Source organism: Diplotaxodon limnothrissa, linkage group LG3, assembly GCF_057381915.1.
Source record: "Diplotaxodon limnothrissa isolate DT_005_m linkage group LG3, D_limnothrissa_male_GT1.1, whole genome shotgun sequence".
Lineage (NCBI taxonomy): Eukaryota > Metazoa > Chordata > Actinopteri > Cichliformes > Cichlidae > Diplotaxodon > Diplotaxodon limnothrissa.
Window position 1 is genome coordinate 37,439,486 of NC_140598.1, and position 22,244 is coordinate 37,461,729.

Here is a 22,244-nt window from a genome sequence, read left to right on the forward strand (position 1 = left end):
CTTCACTGGGGCATTGCGCCGGTCATACCTACTGACACTGGTTTTATGGACGAGCGCGAACTCATCAGCCAGCGTCGCAGCCTGCTGTAGCGAGGAAACCTTCTGTTCATTAATATATACCGCGATGCGCTCAGCAATGCAGTTCTTAAATTCCTCTATGAGCATTAGTTCCCGGATCGAAGCCAGGTCAGTGGCTTTGCAGGCCGCACACCACCGATCGAAAAGAACACCTTTTTCCCTGGCGAAATCAAGATAGGACTGACCCTGACCTCTTCTCAACCCCCGGAAACGCTGCCTATAGGCTTCTGGGACCAGCTCATAGGCTAGCAGGATAGCCCTTTTCAGCTTGTCATAGTCCAAGCTGTCCTCAGCTGACAACGAGGAACAAACTTCTTGAGCCTTACCCGCCAGCTTACATTGGAGCAAAATGGCCCATGAATCCCGTGGCCAGTGCAAGGCTGTGGCTATTCGTTCAAACGACTCGAAGTAGCTGTCGACCTCAGTGTCACGGAACATCGGAACCAGACGACTGTTTTTCCCTACGTCAAACGGGGTGTCTGCCTGACGAATGGAGGCAGTCGGAGGAAGGGAAACCTGCCGGAGTTCCAGCTGTCGCAACCTCACAGCTGTCTCTGCCTCCACCTCCACCTTCCTCAATTCGACCTCTCTGGCTCTAGCAAGCTCTGCGTCTAAACGCCTAAGCTCCAGCTCTTTCTTTAGCTGGAACTCCCTCTCACGGTCCTCCTTCTCTAACTGGAGACGAGCCAGGCGTACACGGAGCTTAGCATCCTGCTTCGAGCCTTCACTTGATTCAATGGAGAGGGGTTCGAAGCGAGGCAATGTCATGGGTTTGTCCACAGGCAGCCCCTGACCAACAGGTGTCGACACCAATGGACCTACAGCTTGAGCTGACGCCTGCGGAACAGGCTGAGACGCTGCACCATGCTCAAGTGGACTGGCAGATACTGGCAAGGCCACTATCCCTTTCTCCACCAAGCCAGCCATAAGAGCAGCTTTCAGCTCAGCCTTACGCAGAGCTGTGGAAACAGAAATGCTATAACCTGATGCCACCTCATGCAAATCCCTCTTCCTACAGGCGTCCAGTTGGACAAGCGAGGGGTTTTTATTAAACACGGCAATATCAAAGGTAGCCATCAACTCTAAAAACAAAAAACTACCTGAGGCTAACAATAACAACAAAGAAGCACCACCTCCAATACACAAATGAGAAAACAGGCGGGAAAAGTGTGGCCAGAGGTTAACCAATAAATAAAAGTACCGCCGACCCTCTCCCCAGACCTGCCTACTAAAATCTTAGCCTAGTTAGCTTCTGGAGTGTACCAGGCTCGAGGCAACTTTAAAGGCTAAGCATCAAGTGCACAAAGCACCGACAAGCCTACCCCCGACAGGGAACTAATCCCCACCCGGGATTACTCCGAAAATAATAAAGGAAAAATAAAAAATGAGTGCCTGAAGGAGGAGCTTACGCTCAGCTAGACACTCCCCTTTGCTAACTGGAGAGAGAGCACAGCAGATACCATACAACTAAACAAGCCACCGGCAAACAACTCACTAAAACTCAATTGTTGTTCCTTCCATTCATATCCCGGACGAGCCCCCACATTGTTACGTTCCCCCCGAAGGGGTCTAGGCATGTGAGAGAGGGGACCAGTAACAAATGAGTCCGGAATCAGAATGAAAAAGGAAAACAAACAGAGTTGTTCTGCATCAATAAAACTTTATTACAAAATGGTACAGGTTAACATTAACTTAAAGGGCCGGCAACGCCGTCTTACCAATAACGCCAAAGAAACAAAGAAAACGCTCGCAGCCACGAAAGGCAGGAGGACTACCAAACAAACACAATAAAAAAGGAGGCACTTCCCACACTTCCTACCCTACTCCCCACCACGGGGAGACACTCTCAGGGCCCACAAGCCCGTCTGCTCACTGGTCAGAAAGAGGCTGTCTGTCCAAAATCTAGCACAGAACCGCGTAGAGCCACCGAGGAAAAAGCCACCCTGCTCACAGCTCATCCCCAGTTTAAATAGCCTCAGAGGATGATTGCTGACTGGAGTCAGGTGGCAAACGAGGCTAATCAGCAGCAGCTGTGTCCTGGGGAGAGAGGAGAGTGAGAGAGACAGAGAGGGGTAGGAGTGGCAAGAGGGGTGGAGGCGGGGAGAGTGGGAAAACACCCCACCCACACACTCCCACAGCCTCACAGAACGTAACAGCATGAATTTGAAGAGTGTGGCCTTTTGCACACAGCCTGTAAACGTCAACAACAAAAGGAGTGTGTAAAACATGTATATTGTAGTGATGGAAGTATACTGTGTATATTTATACTGCCAGTATGGAAAATGATTATTTGGAAATGCTTAAAATGATCATTTACTGTGAGGTGAGGTGAGGTGTGGTTGGGGTGTGGACAGTGGTTGTGCTTTTGTAACGTTGAGGTATGGACAGCTACACACTGAGGCATCAGTCCTGCCTGTTCACATTTTATTCTGTAAAAACTAAATTTTCACTGCTTTTATGGCCTTTTTAGTGGGGAGAACATAGCTAGGATTTAATGATTTAACAAATCTTTTAAATCCTTTGTCCTCCACAATGCTAAATGGCTGGAAGTCCTCAATCACCATGCTAACCAGGTTTTCATCTATTTGAGATTGTTCTCCTGAGGAAAGACAATAAAGACGAAGCACAAATATAAATATCACACACGTAACTTATAACAGCTGTATAATATTGTTATATCATTTAGTAACATTAAAGCATGCTATATTATCATTGCATTTGATGGCTCACCTGGTCTTGCTCCATCGGTGTTCCCCTTATTCTCATGCAAAGCTCTGTAGTGCCTAAGCATGGATGAGGTGTTGTTGTTATATCCCAGCTCCCTGGCACATAGCAAACACTTCACCTTGTACAAAAGTACAGACAGCTTAACATAAATTGTATTGCACCATCAGTATTATGAAAATACATCTTCTGTGGAAATTTACATACCTTGTTGGGAGGAATAAAATCAAAATGTTCCCACACAGGGGAGGACATCCTCCTCTTCTTAGCTGGCTCCATTCTCTCCTGACTTTCTCTCCTCACTCTCCTAAACCTCCAAACTGTCTCCAAACTCTCACTAACAACTCTCCATCAAACACCCACATTTTGAATGAAGTCTGAGGGGTTTATATCGCTGTCATATCTCGCGGCAAAATTCGAACCACTTCATGAACCAGTCACGTGGTACAGCCGGGCAGCGAGGCTTCGGACGTCATCATTTTCAGCTCCTCCCATAAATGAAGCAAGCCTCTATCCGGTTGTTCAGTCTGACATCACTAGCCGTGTCTGGGTCTAAACTCCGCTGCAGGTCTATATATCAAATGATCACTATGGCATTACTGAGAGTTGAAAAACTGTCTAAAGTCTTTCATCTTTAATAAAATGATCAGCGTTCTGCTCTACCAGGTGTAACAATTGAGTTTAACTTCCAGGCATCCATGAAAACGGAATTTATGACATTTAACGGAGTTAGAAGTTAGCATGGAGTTAGCTCACTAGCTTCTATCTAAATACAATATAGCATGTCCTGACTGCGGGGTTTTGGAAACAAATTAAAACGTACAGCTCTGTTATCACTTCCAGCATAAATGAAGACAGAAAACTAAACAGCAGTGACGTTTGTAGGGTTACTGAAGTTGGGCTAGCTGGTATATAATGATGTGCTACGTGACCGCTAGAGACACAGCTATGTTAGCATAATATAAACAAGCTAACTTTTTTTCCACTGTAAATGTAATCGCATGGCAGGATGCTGTAAAAGGACCAAACTTCAGCCAGGAGAACAACTGAGATAATCCATCCACAATACGAGGTTAGTCATTCATATACTGCTGCATGGGCTGGGCTGTAGTTACATCCTAAGGTTTTAAAAACTGAGCTTAAATAAATGATTAGCGGTAATAAAAGCCGAGGGAGGTCAACAGTGATCGCTGACTGTTTTAGGAGCTTTTTGAGATCAAATAGAAGAAAATGCATAACATTAAACATGTTAACAACACAAAAGCCATATTAAACGCAGACTACTTTAGACCCGGAAGTAGGATTCGTCGCGTCATCACTGAACAACCGGATACGCGCATCGCGGAAACGCCCCCTCCATTACTCGACACAAGCTTCGATGCCTCGATACAGAACGTCTCATCACTAGCTCTAACTTTGGCTCTTCTCCGACACAGGTAGGATGGCCAGTCCCACTGTCTCTTTTCCGTTACCAGCTGTCAAATTATTAATTGTATGTCAAATAACCTAATAAAAGACTCCATAAGAACTAATGTGTTTTCTTTATTACCCTATTTTAAATTCCTAATCCAACAATTAATCACTAACAATACCAACCAGGTAATGGAACCCCTGGTCTCCATTACACATCGGTTAAACACTAGACTCCAGGTACACGACGCCCAGCTGGAAACACTTCAGCTGCCCAAGATTCACAGAATTTACAGAAAATTTTTACATTTTTGTGATTTATATCGTTATTGGGATGATAGTTGTCTTATATCGGTCCCATCAGTCTGAAAGCATGCAGTTATAGTGGCACTGGCAAAGCCTGTAAAAACCCATCGTATTAACATCAAATTTTGGGATGACCTGGGAGAGAATGATAAAAAATTAAAAAATTTTCCTGCTATTCTCCTGTCCACACTTTACTCCAATAGGTGGCAGTAATACACCTGTAAGCTGGTTTGCCAACTACTATCAAGCTCAGAAAAATGAGAAGCAAGGAGGTGGAGGGCAAGTGTGGCTGTTCAAGTGGAGCAGTGTGAATAGACATGGCTGCTGTTTGATGAAGTGGACTGAAGTCGGAAGAGAGACACAAACTAAAGTATCGATCTGTGGATCTGATCCCAATGTCGGCTTCACGTCATCGATGCTTATATCGATCTGTCCAGCCTCAGCGGAAGCAGCAATGAGTTCAGTTCAGTATCTGAGAGAGTTCATCAAGGAGAGACTAACTGCTGTTTGTGAAGAAATCTTCTCAGAGGTTCAAAAAAACCATCGTCCAGTATGAGGAGGAGATCAACCGTCAGCACAGACTGCTGGATATCAGCCGGAAACCCGACAGACTCACATCATAGGTATGGACATGTTTTTAACTGTTCACATTCTAATTTCCTGAACTGAAGTCAGAGCACTAACACATGAACATGGACAGAAACATCCTTTTTATTTCAGCTATTGCTGCAATTACTGATTTTTCAAGAGATCAGACATGTGAACCTCTGGTCTCTGGACTGCTCACAAAAGGAGCCTGCTAAACAACAATAACGGCTAGTTTTGAGCTAACTTTATGCCAGCTAATGTTAGGCTCGAGTGTCCTAAAACACACTTCCCCTCTAATAAACAGTTTGATTACAAAAAACAAAACAAAACACTACATTTTTGGAAACATTTGTGGGTGTTTTCTCATTTTTGTCTCTGTTTTTTTTTTTTTTTGTTTTTTTTTTGTTTTGTTTTTTTGTAGTACCATACTTTTCAGTTCATAAGGCACATTAAGCTAAACAAAACAGTCAGATAACTCAAACTTTACTCAACTCATTCTTCTTGCGTCGTCCACTTCCCTACCATTGATTCATTAATGTTGAATTCTCTCACAGCTGCTCTATTCCCTTGTTGTTGCAGTTTATTATTGACAAACCTCGTATTGTGGATGGATTATCTCAGTTGTTCTCCTGACTGAAGTTTGATCTGTTTGCAGCATCCTGCCATGCGATTACATTTGTACCATTAACTTTTATCAAGTGGAAAAAAGTTAGCGTTCATACTCCAGCTTCACTGTTTATATTATGCTAACATAGCTGTGTCGCTAGCGATCATGTAGCATATCATTATATACCAGCTAGTCTGACCCTAAAAAAGTCACTGCTGTTTCTGTCTTCATTTCTGTTGGAAGTGATAGCAGAGCTGTACCATTTTAAGTTTTTTCTGAAATCTCTCAGTCAGAACATGCTATATCATGTTTAGGTGGAAACTAGCGAGCTAACTTCTAACTCTGTTAAATTTAATACATTCTGTTTTCATGGATGCCTGGATGTTAAAATTAATTGTTACACCTGTTAACGCAACAACACTGATCATTTTATTAAAGATGAAAGAGTTTAGACAGTGTTCATTTGATTTTGGGACCTGAAGCGGACAGAGCTTTAGACCCAGATTACTCCGCGAGGCTCCTGACTACGGTAGCTGTAATGCTCAGACAATCCATCGAGCGGTGCAGCTTCATAGCTTACCAAAGTCGTACTGAAACATTCTTTGACAGACTTTTGAGCGCCATGTACCACATAAGGACTTTCTTTTGCTGCTCTCTCACTGACAGAAGAGATGGTCACATTCAATAAATGTAACTTTCACATGACCTTCAGACAATGTTTCCTGAAGTTTACATTTGTAGAACCATTAGGGAACGTTTAGCCATTTTTCTTTTGTTAGCTTCTTTAACATGACCGTATTTAAGAGTGTGGTCAGGTTTGCTGCACAAAAATGGTCACCTTGCAGTTTAGTTTGGTGGACTTTGGGTCTTTGCTCGCAGTGAGGAGCTTCAATGTCAATATATTAGTGTGTGGCTGTGAGTATGCACAACTGTTTGCCTGAGCTGCTGTGCGTGTGTTGTGCATGCATGAAACAGACGGGCTAACGATCAGTCAAATGACAGACTCTCTGGTCTGATCACCATTTATCATCACATAACTGACTTTTTCTTGTATTTATTTGTTCCTCAAGACCTCCCACAACAACATGACTGTGAGGAAGAGGAGGGTCTGGATAAGCAGCAGGTCTGTAACCAGGAGAGGAACTCCAGCCCAGACCAGGAGGAGCCAGAGCCTCCACAGATTAAAATGAACAGGAGGAGCTTTGCAGCAGTCAGGAGAGAGAAGCTTGGAATGAAGCAGGAGACTGATATTTTCATGGACACTCCGACTTATGAGGAAAGTTCCCACAGTGAACAAAAACTAAACAGTAAGCAGCTCCTTTCTCACAGCTCTCCTGAAGCAGAGAGCCGAGATCATGAAGAAAGCCATCACGTGGACTCAGGATTTACTAGCAATACAAAGCTAAAGAAGAGGAGACATCACAATGAGGGAGTGGACAACACCCCTGTGTCAGAAAGTAAAACTGACACAAGGAAACAGTCTGTACAGTGTGACACCTGTGGAAAAACGTTTAACTTTAAATCCAACCTTACTACACATCTGAGAGTTCACACAGGTGAAAAACCATATCCTTGTAGCACCTGTGGGAAACAGTTCAATCAGAAATCATCATTGAATACTCATGTAAGAATTCACACAGGTGAGAAGCTGTATCCGTGTAACACCTGTGGGAAAATATTCAATCAGCTGGCACACTTGAAAACTCACACAAGAATTCACACAGGAGAGAGGCCACCTTGTTGGGAAAAGATTCAATGAGAAATCAACATTAAAAACTCACGAGTGCACACTGGTGAAAGGCCATATCCTTGCAGCACTTGTGGTAAAAGATTCAGTCAGAGGATGAACTTAAAGAAACACATGAAAATTCACACTGGTTAAATGTTTAATACTTTGAAAATGTGATACACCCCTGAGTCATAGCAATGTGTTGGTGGTAGAACTTACCCTGACCAGGGCCCTATTTCAGGAAGCCGGTTTAGAAAACTCAGAGTGAAAAACGATACTCAGGGTTGAGTAACCCCGAACTGTCCAACTCGGAATATTCGGTTTCAGAAAGGCTGATAACAAGTAGTTCAATCAACGCGGAGTTGCTTTAACCCCAAGTTAAGCACGCGCACGAGGATACATAAAGCCCTGATTAGTGGAGCACAGATTAAGCGAGTCACCATGGAGACGGAGGGAAAGAAGGTGCGGTCAATGTATTTTACAGCGCTTGACGCCGAAATTCTGATGGCAGCATATGCCGATAACATGCAAATCTTGCAGAAAAAAAGTAACACAGCCACAGCTGCAAAAGAAAGGGAGCATGCATGGCAAAACATAGCCGACAGAGTCAATGCGTGAGTGTTAATTTAAACATTGATCGAGGGATTTCCACCCATTTAACACGTTATTTTATTATATTTTATTTTATATTTTATACATTTTATTTTGTGATGATGTGAGCACAAGTGCAACCCAACAGGCCCCAAACGTTCCTGGCAGCAAGTAAAAATGAAATATAAAAATATAGTCCAAACAGGTAAGGTGTAATTGTATTATGAGCCATAGTGCTTGGTCTGTTTGTCCGATGTAAATCAATTGCAGTTAGAGGCTACATTAATTTTCTTTCTGTAAGCACTTATTGAAATTATCTGAGCACATTATAAGTACATATTTGCTTACTCTGTATGCTCAAATGTGACCCATTATGGCCACTAGAAAAAAAACGGAGGCCCGAAAAACAGGTGGGGGTCCTCCACCACCACCACTCACAGAGCCTGGCCACTTGGCTTCCACATTTGTGATAATGTTGGCAGCATCACATATGATCTTCACAGTGCAGAGAACACAAATTAGCATCCATTACTATAATGAAATGATTTGTTAGTTTGAAATGCTACAGGGAACTATGTACCTGCACATTAATGCTGTGGAAAGACTTCCTGTTCACATAGTCTCCTTCATTTACTGAAGGAGCAATGATTGGAATGTGAGTGCCATCTATACAGCCAATCACGCCTGGGAACCCTGAGAATAAATGTAAAATTTAAGTAGTAGTTCAAGTATCACCACATCATGAATTAAGTTTTGTTCATCCTGATACCTGCAATTTTGTGGCATCCCTCTTTGATGAATCTTGTGGGTCTGTGACCGGGGAACACCACAAACGAGTACAGGAGACGTTTCAGTGCAACTGTAACATTCCTGACTGCCCGACAGACGGTAGCCTTGGAAACGCGCTCAGTAGTAAACCTGCTAGGGGGCAGGTTAGCTTCACGGAGTGTGTCGTCATAGTGACTCACTCAAGATGAATCTAAACTCGCTTTGTGAAACTGAAAACCCAGAGTTTTCGTTAACTCAGGGTATACTTACTCAGAGTTTGCACTAAACCGGCTTCCTGAAATAGGGCCTAGAAGTCGAATCACTGCAACACCTGAGTGAAAAGATGATTCATGTTCAAGACAGTATTTCAAGACGTTGTTTATTTGGTTTCATGCTTTATTCTTATAATTGTATCAGCCAAACTCATCCTACATTTTATAAAGGTTAAAGTTCAGTATGCTCCTGTTCAGTAGGGCCGGTGTCCTGCAAGTTTTAGATATCAACCTGGATCAACACACCTGAATCACATGATTAGTTTGTTACCAAATCTCTGGAGAACTTCAAGACATGTTGAGGAGGTAATTTAGCCATTTGAATCAGCTGCAGGACCTGGCCCTCGAGGCCTGGAGTTACCCACCCCTGCTCTAATGTGTGAATGCAGCATGAGAGTGTTCTCTTATTCAGCTGAAGTTTTTCTTTGTTTCTGATTTTTACCCACTACAATGCCAGGAGTAGTGCGCAAAAGTAGGACTGACTAACCAGTCAGTGGTGAGAGAGGTCCTTGCAAGCTCAGAATGAAAGGTTTGCTTTGGTTTAAATTTTGTTATGATTAATTTACCTGAATAAATATGCTGGACAAGTGAACCACAAAAAAACAAACAAAAAAAAAAACTGTGGAGGCTCACTGATGAAGATTTGAAGAGATTGGAGAGAGTTAGAAGCTTTCCTTCTTTGGGAATTCACTTTGACTCTACAGTTAACCTTTGGAGCTGGAGTGTAGTGAAGAGGTGATATCAGTGCGGATGGGAAGCTATAAAAAGATGTTTCTACATTGAGTCAAGCTTCTGGAGCACAGATGTTTTCAAACACAACTCTGAAGCGTGGTTCAAAACACCCACGTCACGTGATCACGACTAACAGAGGTTTTGGTGCACTTCACCCCAGTTTCAGTAGGTGGTGTACCTGCTGCTTATAGACATAGAAAAACAGACAGGTGTGTGAGCTCCATTTACTCATATCAGCAGAGAGAAAGTAGCACATGGTGCTGTCAACTCATAAAATATCTCAGTAAAAACTCTGCTTTCAAGGTGAAAATTAAAAAAAGTTAAAAGAAAAAGTTTTCAGCTCTGACTTTGCCTGGTCTCCATTTTTTCCTACTTTGAATAGAAAACATCATTTTCATCCTTTGCTAGCTTATGTGGTTGCAATTCTACAAGGTTTTAAAAATAGTTATGCAAAACAAAGTGTGCCTGCTCCGATAAGCCTTAAAGCAAGCCTATTCAAATGGCGGCCCGCGGGCCAAATGCGGCCCAGAAGCAACCTGTGAGTGGCCCTGCCTGTGGTCCTGGCAGAAACACAGAGAAATGGTCTGGATATGAAGCGTGTCTGTTTGTGACGGATGGGGCTCCATCCATGGCAGGAAAAGTGAGTGGTCAGCGAAATATTTATTTTAATTTGAAAGGGAATTATCAATATGTTTTTTTTGTTATTATTATTATTATTATTATTATTATTATTATTTCAAATGTGCAAAAAATAGTTTAGTTATAGCTCCCTTTTTTTTAAATGGACCTTTTGGTTTGCATTTGTGAGAGGTCACCAGATTTACAGGGGAATAGGAATAAAAAAAATACTTGTTTTTCAGTACAGTTGTGTGGGTTTGAAATTGATCATGATCTGCTGCTTACTGGCTTCAAAAAAAATATCTGGCCCAGATAAATTCCTCGGTTTGAAAATCTGGCCCAACTAACTTCATAGTTGAATAGCCATGCCTTAAAGGGTTAACCCTCTGGGGTCCAGGGTGTAGTTGGCTGTTTTTGACTAATTTTAATTTTCCCTCTACATTTCACCTTTAAAAACTGTTTATCTTCCCTTGTTTGGTATCATTATTTTCAGCACAACCTATGTGAATTTACAGTTTTTTTTTCATTTTGACATACTGTATTAACACAATTGATCTTAAATCAGACAAAAAACATAAAATCAGAGTAGAAAAAAGTGATACTTTTTACTGTTACAACCACAAACATGTTTAACGAATCATTTTCATAATTTGAAATGCAAATATAAATCGTAAATATTAAAAATCTATGCATAAGTTTTGCAGACAACAAAGTTATATGCAGCTATTTACCCAAAAATGCAGCCACGGCTTTTTTGAATTAACTATTTTCAGACTATTTATTTGTTCTGCATTAAATAAGATTCCACACAAATTATTTGTGTCTCTCTTAAGAGAGAGAGAGAAAGTGTCCTGTTCTTTGTCGTTAGCTTGGCTCTGTCCCTAGTTCTCCTCTCTTCCAGGTTTAAAGCCACCGTTCACTTCGATGCCTGTTTCAGTGATGTGTCGACAGGACAGGAAATCATGAAAAAGGATTTGTGTTTTCAACCTTTGGAGCTCAGATTGAAAAACAAACCAGTTATTAAAAACAGCCTGGTGTCTACACTATCAGCCAGTTTCACTTCCTTAATGAAGCCAACAAGATATTAGTGTGTGCTGAGTGCTTTTCTGATGCACAGCAATCCTTTCCTGGAGTTATTTCCAGCCGTTTGTCATCCCTCTGCGCTTTAGTGTTTTTTTGTTGTCATGTCTGTGTTTGTCCACCAGGTGTCTCCCTCAGCTCTGTGTGACAGTTGTCTTTCAGTCTCACTTTAATGTTTTCTGCAGGTTCAGTTGTGTTTAATCATTTTCTTGCATATGAAATCAAGTCAGACACACAGAGCTCGTGAACTTACTGCCAACAAACTAAAATCAGTGCAAAAGCACCAAGGAGGAAAACTGCTTCATTTATTCTCTCAGATTAGCTTCACATTGTCAGATCCTGGAATGAACACAAGCCTTTTTCCTTTTTAAAAAATAACCTGAGTTTGTTCACATTAAATACAATGAACTCCTCATTGATTATAATAATGAAAAGTAAACTTCCTGCAGTGTTTGCTGAGTCACAAACAGCAGACAAACAGATCAATGCAGATGAAATGACACATTCTTCACAAATGCACAAAGTGAGAAAAAAATCTTTGTGATCAATAAAGAACTACTGACTTCTCCGTGAAGTAGAAGAGAAACAACATAAAATTATTATTCAAAGAAATGAAGCTCTTGTTTTTTTATTCTACGAGTGCACTGACGTGACACTGTGATATTTTCAGTATACAGTTACATCCACACAAGACATTAGAGCTGCTGTTCTAACCTTCATTTGAATCCAAACGATTAATAGCACCAGCATCTCTCCCTTACCCAGTATCTACATGTCCATAAAGTGTGTTCTCGCCCTCATAGGGAGGCCGCAAAGAGACTAAAGCAGCCAGAAGTTGAACCTGGATTTTTTTAAATCCATAGTCAGATGATTGTCCATTGCGCCACAGGGAAGTGTTCTAGACAGACAGGTTTGAGCTGATTATGCACTCGTTCTGATAACATGTCACCCTACAACAAATAAACACTCCTAGTAGCAGCTACAACAGGCAGAAGACATTTGCTGTTGGATTTCTTGTGCCACAGACTTTGTAATTCACAATAAGTGACTTATTAAAACATTTTCCTCCTGAAAGTGAAACTCTGTCAAAAGAAGTTTGAAGGTAATCTTTATTTAGTTTATTCTGCATTTAGCAGACACAGCTGGATTTTTTTATATTAAAAAACAACAACAACAACAGCAAAGTCCAAGTACCATGCCTGAAAATCATTACACTGTGTGACTGTGAGACAATATATTCAAGTATATATAAAAACTAAAACCAGATGTTTGTCTGAGACTTAAAAACCTGAATGAACACACTCAGCTTTGGTTACTCTTGCTTTGATTAAAAAAGAAAAAGACGAGGCTTCAGTAGAACAATAACAGAACTCGATCCCTGGATAATAAACAAAGAACAAGTCTACACAACAGGAGCAGACTCCTGCAAAAGGCTGCTCCTCTGTGTCGGCTCTACCACCAGCACACTGCTATAACTCGCAGCTGTCCCCATATTCTCTAAGCATGAAACAGTTAATCAGTGTGAATTCTCCTGTGCCGTATTAACTGCATATTCCAGATGAAACTTTCCCCACAGATGCTACAACAATGGTGCTTCTCGCCTGTGTGAACTCTCGCGTGAGATTTTAGAGCTGATTTTTTACTGAATTCTTTTCCACAGGTGCTACAAGGATACGACTTCTCATCTGTGTGAATTCTCACGTGAGCTTTCAATGCTGATAGGTCAATAAACTTTTCCCCACAGCTGTTACACGAGTACGGACACTCGCCAGTGTGAATTCTCATGTGATCCTTTAACTGTATCTTCCGAATGAATCTCTTCTCACAGGTACCACAAAAATATGGCTTCTCACCTGTGTGAATTCTCCTGTGCCGTATTAACTGCATATTCCAGATGAAACTTTCCCCACAGATGCTACAACAATGGTGCTTCTCGCCTGTGTGAACTCTCGCGTGAGATTTTAGAGCTGATTTTTTACTGAATTCTTTTCCACAGGTGCTACAAGGATACGACTTCTCACCTGTGTGAATTCTCATGTGATTTTTCAAGCGTGTCAGCTGACTGAATTTTTTGCCACATTTGCTACAAGGAAACCGTTTCTCTCCTGTGTGGACTGTCAAATGTGCAGCCAGTAAGCATTTATACTGAAACGTTTTCCCACAAGTGTCACACTGTAGAGACTTTTCCCTTGCTTCAGTTTGACTCTCTGAAGCAGCAGTGTTGTCTGCTAAAGCATCAGCCTCCTGCTTCAGTCCAAGCTGCTCTCCCTCCTGACTGCTGCAGAGCTCCTCCTGTTCCTCTTTAATCTGTGGAGGCTCTGGGTCCTCCTGGTCCAGACTGGAGTTCCTCTCCTGGTTACAGACCTGCTGCTCATCCAGACCCTCCTCTTCCTCACCCAGACCCTCCTCTTCCTCACCCAGACCCTCCTCTTCCTCACCAACATGCTGCTGTTGGAGGTCTGAAGAGACAAATGCAGAAAAACAAGCTGTTGAGAAAACATTTGATCTGACCCCTCAGTAGTGATCAGATTTGATGAGGATTTAGCTGTTCCAATTCCATTCTCAAATCACTTAACGATTCAAATTTTTAATGGTTCTCTTATTGTTATTAGGTTCTCACTGGCTCCACTTTGAGAGTCCCGACTATCTCCAAGCAGCATATCAAAGGCATTACATACATGCAAATTAATTGCATGTGTGTGCATGTCGAAGGCATTTCATAACCGTTCTTTAAAGTAATGCAGTATGCTACTATGGGAGGGGTGTGGTCTCTGCCCCGCTGCAGTGGAAGGGTGGTGCAGTGAACTCTTGAGGCGGTGTCAGGGCAGCAGAGGGGACAGGTGTGTGTGCTGACTAATGACTCTCTCCATATATATAGTAACAGGTGAGACTGACAGGAGTGTGTGCAGTGCAGGAGCTGCGGAGGGAGCTGACTCCTGGCTCGAGAGTGCCTTAAACCAAAAACGCGAACTGCTAAACCAAGCAAAATAAAAGAAAACAACACGTCAAACACTGTGTGTGTCAGGTCATTGTTACAGTTATTTCCACCTGGAAGGAGTTATTCGTTACACTGTTCATTACATTACTTTTGGATTTATATAAACTTACAGGCTACAGCCCCACACACCAACACAAATCCCTATCCTCATGCAGGACACACGTGATCTTTCTCTTAGTATTTAGGTTAATTTCAAGTACAGTCAAGGATCAAAGCCAAATAATATATTTCATATAGATATCTGCAATCTAAACTATGGCATAAAAAATTCTTTTGTCCTCTTGGAAGACTTTCTGATTTTAATCAAAGGACAGTTTTGTGCTGTTGAAAAGAGAACAAGATGTTTTGATGGTGTAGATTTTATTTAATAATAATAATACTTCAGTGTCCAACCTAACAAGCCTCTGTTCACTCTGAAAGTGTTTTTTCTCTTTATAATATTTATTATTGTACATTAATGAGACAAAAGTACTTCTTATCCAATTAATCCATTATTTGATAGAATAATCAATAGCTGCAGGCCTAATTCATTTTTATTACTACCATCACAGTTTACATACCTATTCTGTGTGACATTATATCAGGTTCACAGATGGTCTCCAGCAGTCCAAGCTGCTCTCCCTCCTGACTGCTGCAGAGTTCCTCCTGTTCCTCGTAAATCTGTGGAGGCTCTGGGTCCTCCTCTTCCTTACAGTTGTGTTGTTGTAGGGGGTCTTGAGGAACAAAGATTCAGATTTATCACCAATCAACCAAACACTGAAGAATCTGAGCTTGAACAGCACAGAGTTAAAAACATGTCCATACCTGTGATGTGTGAGTTTCTGTCGGGTTTCCGGCTGATATCCAGCAGTCTGTGCTGACGGTTGATCTCCTCCTCATACTGGACGATGGTTTTTTGAACCTCTGAGAAGATTTCTTCACAAACAGCAGTTAGTCTCTCCTTGATGAACTCTCTCAGATACTGAACTGAACTCATTGCTGCTTCAACTCAGGCTGAGCGGATCGATACAAGCATCAATAGAAGCGATACAGACGTTGGTATCAGATCCACACTGATGTGACGGGATCAATACTTTAGTTTGTGTCTCTCTTCCGACTTCAGTCCGCTTCGTTAAAAAGCAGCCATGTCTGCACACACACCGCTCCACTCAAACAGCCACACTTGCCCCTCCACTTCCTTCCTTCTCCTTCTTCTGAGCTTGATGGCAGTTGGCAAACCAGCTTACAGGTGTATTGCTGCCACCTACTGGAGTGAAACGTGGACAGGGAAAAAATGACAGACGTCTGTGTCGGGCTCGTTTTGATGACCTTCGTGTTGACGTTCGGCCGTACCACGTGACTGATTCAGTAAACGCTTTGTGCGTTTGGTGTGTGGCTCTCTCTACAAAGGAGATTTAGGGCCACGTTGAGAAAAAAAACCCTCTGGCATTTCTTAAATTTGTGACTTTATTGCACGTTTGTTTTCAGTCTTTTTGAACTTCGTTTTTTGCGATGGAAGCGAGATGGGACAGCCCACCCACTCCGACCCCGAATGAGTTTGCACATACTAATACCTTTGTGCACTCTTTTGTAGGAGGGCTGGATTTCCCTGAGGCACACTCTGAAAATCAGGGTTCAAGATAAACCTATTTGTTTTACTTCAATCCAACTTTATTTATAGAGCACTTTAAAAACAACATGTTTGACCAAAGTACTTTCCAGTGAAAAACAGTGATAAAAGTTAGAAAACCAATCATTACACAGAAAAATAAAATACAATAACAATAAAATAAATTAAAAAAAATAGTAAAAATGAATAAAATAAAATATACAATAAATAAAATGAACAAACTAAAGAAGATTAAAAGTGACCAAAAACTGAATGGTACTACTAATCAAATGCCTTGGAAAAAAGTTTTTCAAGTGATTTAACAATCTCAAGTGTTGGGGCCAGCCTAACATGGAGGGGCAAGTTATTCCTTAATTTTGGGGCCACAACAGCAAAAGTTCAGTCCACCCAGTGTTTCAGTCTCAACTTGAATGAACTCAGCAGTGACTCCATAACACACAAGACCAAGTCCAGCATAGAGCGGCTGAGTGAATGTGGTCTGGACTCTGTGGAGGAGAGTCATGGTTTCAGAGACGCTGTAGAAAGACAGAATACCTGCTCTGTGATCCAGGTACACTCCTACTCTGGAGGACCGAGGACCTGAGAGGACAGTTTGGACTTTGTTGTAGTAAAATATATAACTGTCTGTGTCACAACGTAATGCCCAAGATTTCTCATTTAGTCCAAATCCACAGTGATATAAACCTCCTGTTCTGCTGAAATTCTTGTATGCGACCGCTACATAAACTGCTCCTCCTCTGCACTCCACCTCCCAGTAACAACGTCCAGTCAGACTCTCTTTGCTCAGCACTTGTTCATATTCAGTGAATCTCTCTGGATGACAAGAGTAAAACTGTCCGCCTTCTTTTAATGTTGCTTTTCGGTTCCCTTCAGATAGTACGAGCTCTTTATGTGCTGTGTTTGGATTCAGTGTAATTTTATGCAAATATCTTAAGAATCCAGCTCTGGTCTCTGGCTCTGCTGCTGAGTGTAAAACATCATTCTTCCTTTCTGCTGCAGCTTGGACTGTTTCATGGCATTTATGTTTATCCATTATGCAGACCCAACAGATACTCTGTTGATCAGTAAAAAAAGAAAATCTTCATCACCTTATCATGACGAGAGCCCGAGTTCTCCTGGAATTCAGAGATCCATAGTGAGATGTTCTTTGTTGTCCTCTTTGCAGCAGTAAATATGCTGGTTTCTCTTTCTCCACAGAAAATCAAAGTGTGTTTCAGCTTCAGATTCTGAGTTTTTCCTCTCTGGTCTTTGAAGTTTTGAGATTACACCAGTCCTTCAGCTGGTAAATATGTCAGAGCAAAGGAACCAGAAAATTTGCTGTCAGTGGTCAGCTGTTGAACAAAAAAAAAATCAAGCCAGATGTTACAAGCATTTTTTTAAGCATGCAAAGAAAAAAAAACTCCACAGGAGATGAAACATTAATATGGAGAATAGTTCACTGAAAGAAACTTTCAATACACCAAGAAAACTAAAAAAGACAAAACAGACAAAAAGGAGGAGATCAAGCTGTAGAGACACAGACCAGAGCACAACCGAAAGTGAACTTCCTTACATCAAGGGCTCTCAGTTTTATAGAGTGGTTCACTCACCCACTCTTTATGTCAAATCCCCCTCATGATCTCATCAGAAAAACAGGGACTTTCGTGCCCTCTGATTACCACCATTACTCTGAGCCATAAGACTTGATTATCTCACTCCCTTGCAAAAACATCTCCCATTAACAGAGCACAGTCCATCTTCCATTATGTTCAGAGTGAAAATGTGGGAATAAAAAGCTTTAATGAAGTCCCATAAATAAAACAAACAGACATTATATATTGATCACTCATGCTCAGAACAGTCTATATGTTGTGAGATGCGATCCTTCTCAAAGACGTGACGCATGAAATGAGAACAACAATAAATTGTCATCTAGTGCTGATCTATGTGATTTTCCAGTGTTGGATCAAGTTTACTGAGAGTTCAAACTGAAGGGGACTTTACAGTGCTTTCATTGGTATATCATCAGTAATAAACACAATGGTTTTACGCTCCACACATCATATTTCAAAATGGAAAGGGTTAAAGGTCAGAATGGTTATATTGATGAAATACAGAGAGCTGGAGAGAACGGAGTGACTATCAGTCTGGTTTCCTGTGAAGAAAAACAGGAAAACAGATCACAAAGTTTTTATAGGTTTCATTCAGAATTAATAAGCCAAGACTGTAAAAGAAGAAAAAATCTGTGTAAAAGTGAATAATTTTTCATAGTAGTTATCTTTTCTTCTGTACACATTTCTCAACTACTGCATTGCACTTGCACTGGTGAAAAAGTTCAAGGGTGACCATTACACCGACAGGCTTCATTTGGCTTGGGTTTCATCTGGAGAAGCTTTCTTTACCTTCTGTGGTAAATATTAATACTTTAGCTCAGTATCATTTTATATACAGACGACTATTATTGGAGTATCTTGTGTCTGCTGCATCCAGATAAATCAGGAATATTTAACAGACTCGTTTTGAAATACTAGTGATTTACGTGACTTAAGCTTTACATTTTAGTAAATATAAATTTTATTTCTGGCTATGTTACCACCAGTTTTTGGACTCAGGTGGCCTGACAAGGACCAGTATTTATTAGCCACAGACAGGTGCCGCGAGAGCTGAGGCTCGGGTGTGAAATTTATGGTTTTCAGGGTTTTTATAGTTGTTGTTTTTAACGTGTTTATCATTAACTCTGTTTCCCTGGGTCTTTTCCCGTGTGTTATGAATAAAGCTTCAATTTTCTGGTAGCGGTACTGGTTTTATTTTGTTGTATTGATCCGTGAAAATATTGTCGGACATAAACTGGTCTGGGACCGCTGAGTTAAATTAATTCTGCACCCAGTATGTTTACCATTATGTGCATGCTGTAGTACATAGAACGGTTTAGTAAATATTTGCAGACAGTCTTTGTGCAACCGTGTTCATTACATTGCAGCGTAATATGTTTGTATTGAGGATTTAGCAGAACATTGAGCACATAACTGTGTGCCTTTTATTCCATCAATATCCTTAGATCTGAATTATTTATTAGTTATCTGAAATGTGCATTATGAGCTTTCACCAAATGAAGCACTCTAAACACTGCGCTGGAAAAGTCCCTTACTTCACTCACTGAAAAAGGATGAAGATATAAGCAATGATGACTCAGGAAATGAAGGAAGCCCCTGATTTTCTACAAAAATAAGCTAACTCAATCAGAACATTAAAGTTTTTTTTTTCAATAAACAGCTTGTAAAACACAGAATGCCATTAAGTGCTTATATTTAGTCTTGATGTATACTTAGTGGCACTTTAAGCACAGTCATGCAGCTCTACATCGGCACAAAGTCTCACTCTGTTTTATCCTGCTGGCTTTTTAGAAATCTGCTTAAACGAATGCTGTGATGATGATAATAATAATAATCCAGCTCAGACTAATCAATATTAAACTTTGTTTTATTCAATGCATTTCTTCTGTAACTGAAAAATAAAAACAGATAAAACATAATAGCATGTCTTCAGTCTGAAAAAGGTGAGTCAAAGGAAAAGAACGTCCTCAAATTCATCCAGGCTGCTGGAATTTGTAAATTTCCCCCTCAGGGTAACTCTCCTCCTCATATCTGGTTGTCAAGTCTTTGCCTCGGTGTCATGCTATTTCTTTTCATATTGTTCAAGACCTTTGGATTCTGGAGTTAATTTTCTATTGATTTCATACTTTAAAAATAAATAAATAAATAAATAAATAAATAAATAAATAAATATATATATATATATATATATATATATATATATATACATATATACACACACATACATATTGTAGCGAACCCCCCCGAATGAAGGATGACACTTTACTGATGACGTTTTGAAGGTTTAATGGCAGTAAACCATCAATTTCACCATAAGAGCTGGGGATGTATACATAGAAACAGCGTGTAAGCAAAAATAATCCACACTCTTACAATCGTAAACCTTATAACACTTCCCCTGCCAGTGGCGGACTCCCTCAGACATCGGTGCGTTGGTGGTTCTTTGTGTCTGGGGATGGGCGTCCAGGTACACACCGGCTCACCCCTTGGCGGCCGCTTATCGGGGCCTGGAGCCTGGGGCTCGGTCACTCAGGCACGGCTGGCTGCCGGCGGAGCTCACGGGTGCGTCACTGCAACTCCCCCTGGCTTCTGCTCCGCGGCTGCTGAGTGAGCCCTCATCTGGGACTCTCCTCAGCTCTTTCCGGGACAGTGGTGCGGCTGCCCCTCTGTTGGTCTTCCTTGGTCTCTTGTGTTCTGGGGGCCTCTGGATGTCTGGAGTTTTGATCTCCTCCATACCTGCTTCATGCCCTGGAGGGCGGGGCTGTGGCCCCCCCACACCCTCTAGCAGATTATTACATGAAGGAACCTTTTAAAAAAACAAAAAACAAGCACGTCCATGCTCACAGGTGTACACACGGGTGATCACACCCACAAACTACAACCTTTTTGGCTCCTACCTCAAAGCACACTGTGTTCTGTTGATCTTATGTGCTGCACAATAATGTTTAATATTTAGTATTTACTGTCATATTCCCATATATCATTGTGATGTTGTTTATTCTATTACTCTTGTTCTCTTCTGCTTGTTTTCTTTTTTCTTTCTCAGCAGGTGATCCAGGTGATCGATAGATGCATTTTTTTTCTCTGCCCGTTCTGTTGGTTTTTGTCTTTTGCCCTTCTCCCCCGTCCCTCTTCTCAGCTGTTTCTCTTTCCCTCTTTCTTTCTTCCCTTCTTTCCCCCAGTCAAGTCTGTCCCGTATTCAGTAAGTGAAAATAAAATAAACAATAAAAGGTGAATCAAATGGACCATTACGGCAAGGCTGGGATGGTCAATTTGGTAAAGTAAATCCGTTGGGCATCTTTCTTTGCCTTTAGACAACAATTCTGATGGCAAAAGAGCCAAACGGGACAGGCAAAAAAAAAAAAAAAAAAAAAAAAAATTTCCTAAATTGCAAAATAAAATTATGTTCATCCACACATACATAACCAAAGAGGGGCAAATTACAAATTACTACTACCAGACCTCACACATCTGTAATTTCAACCATTGGTATCCCAAAAGCACCAAAGGAGTTGAGGACTCTGTTGTAAGGGTTTCAGCAGAGGCAGTAAGCGTCATTACTTAAAAATGACATAAGGATGAAACTCAGTGGGAAGCCGAGATGACAGCGAGAAGCATGTTTATGCAAAGTTTCTAGTCTGTCCCATGGACTGATATATAAGGAGACTCAACATTTTGTTCTATATAACAGAGGGCATAAGAAAATGATACACCCAATAATTTTCTCTTGTTACTATACTGGATGTTTTATGTGTCATTAGGCCAATTATAAATAAAGGATATGCATTGACAGAATATGTTGCAGCTCTAAAACCATGGGTCCACTTTATTTCACCTTTTTCTGAATATCTTCAGCTCATGAAACGGCTGTTATGAGTTTCCATCACTAGTGGATGATCTTCCAGTACTTGATGGATTGGTTTAAAAGTTCAGTTTGAATTTATGATCACTTTGATGATCTACTGACTTTCCCCCCTATAGTCTGAGTAAATTTTCAACAACTACCAGATAGATTGCCATGGATAAGTGACAAGAGTGCCTATCAAAATCTGTGACCAATTAGCCTCAGCATTACTCTTTGCTTGTGATAAATGTGCTGGTGGCACATAGAAAAAATGACAACCGTGGTATTAGTTATAACTACATGACTTAACATCATCATTGATGTTAACGTTTAGCTTGTGTAGCTGGTCTAAAGTTCCTGACAGAGCTACACTTTTTTATTAAAATATTCTTGGCCGAGCACAATTAGGAAATACGGAATGAATGAATGCTCTTCTAAACTCTGAAAAACTCTTTTTTTTTTTTTTTTTTTTAAACAAACTGTATTTAAGAGCTGAGTCAATTAAACACTGGAAAATTTCCCATGGGATTTGAGGGTGGGTGCGGGACCTCAGTATGGCCCTGTGGAGCAGACCTTTTGATGTACATCCTTCTCCTTAAAAAGAGAAAATACAAAAAAAGAGAAAAAAATAAAAATAAAAAAATAACATGAAGTTCGTTTCAACGTAACATTTAACAAATGTAGCGACAGTCACAAAA

The 22,244-nt window shown here is 41.0% G+C and overlaps 1 protein-coding gene and 1 pseudogene across 1 annotated transcript; one reads left to right on the forward strand and one right to left on the reverse strand.

The window, feature by feature from the left end:
• The first annotated feature begins 4,775 nt into the window (after positions 1-4,775).
• LOC146635700 (uncharacterized) overlaps positions 4,776-22,244 on the forward strand; it is a 59,346-nt pseudogene continuing 41,877 nt past the window's right edge.
• On the reverse strand, positions 13,016-15,477 carry LOC146635701 (uncharacterized). Its single transcript, XM_085349864.1, has 2 exons — positions 15,306-15,477; positions 13,016-13,962 (listed from the first exon to the last, which is right to left on the reverse strand). Exons 1-2 carry the CDS (start codon positions 15,475-15,477, stop codon positions 13,016-13,018), a joined length of 1,119 nt encoding a protein of 372 aa, XP_085205990.1.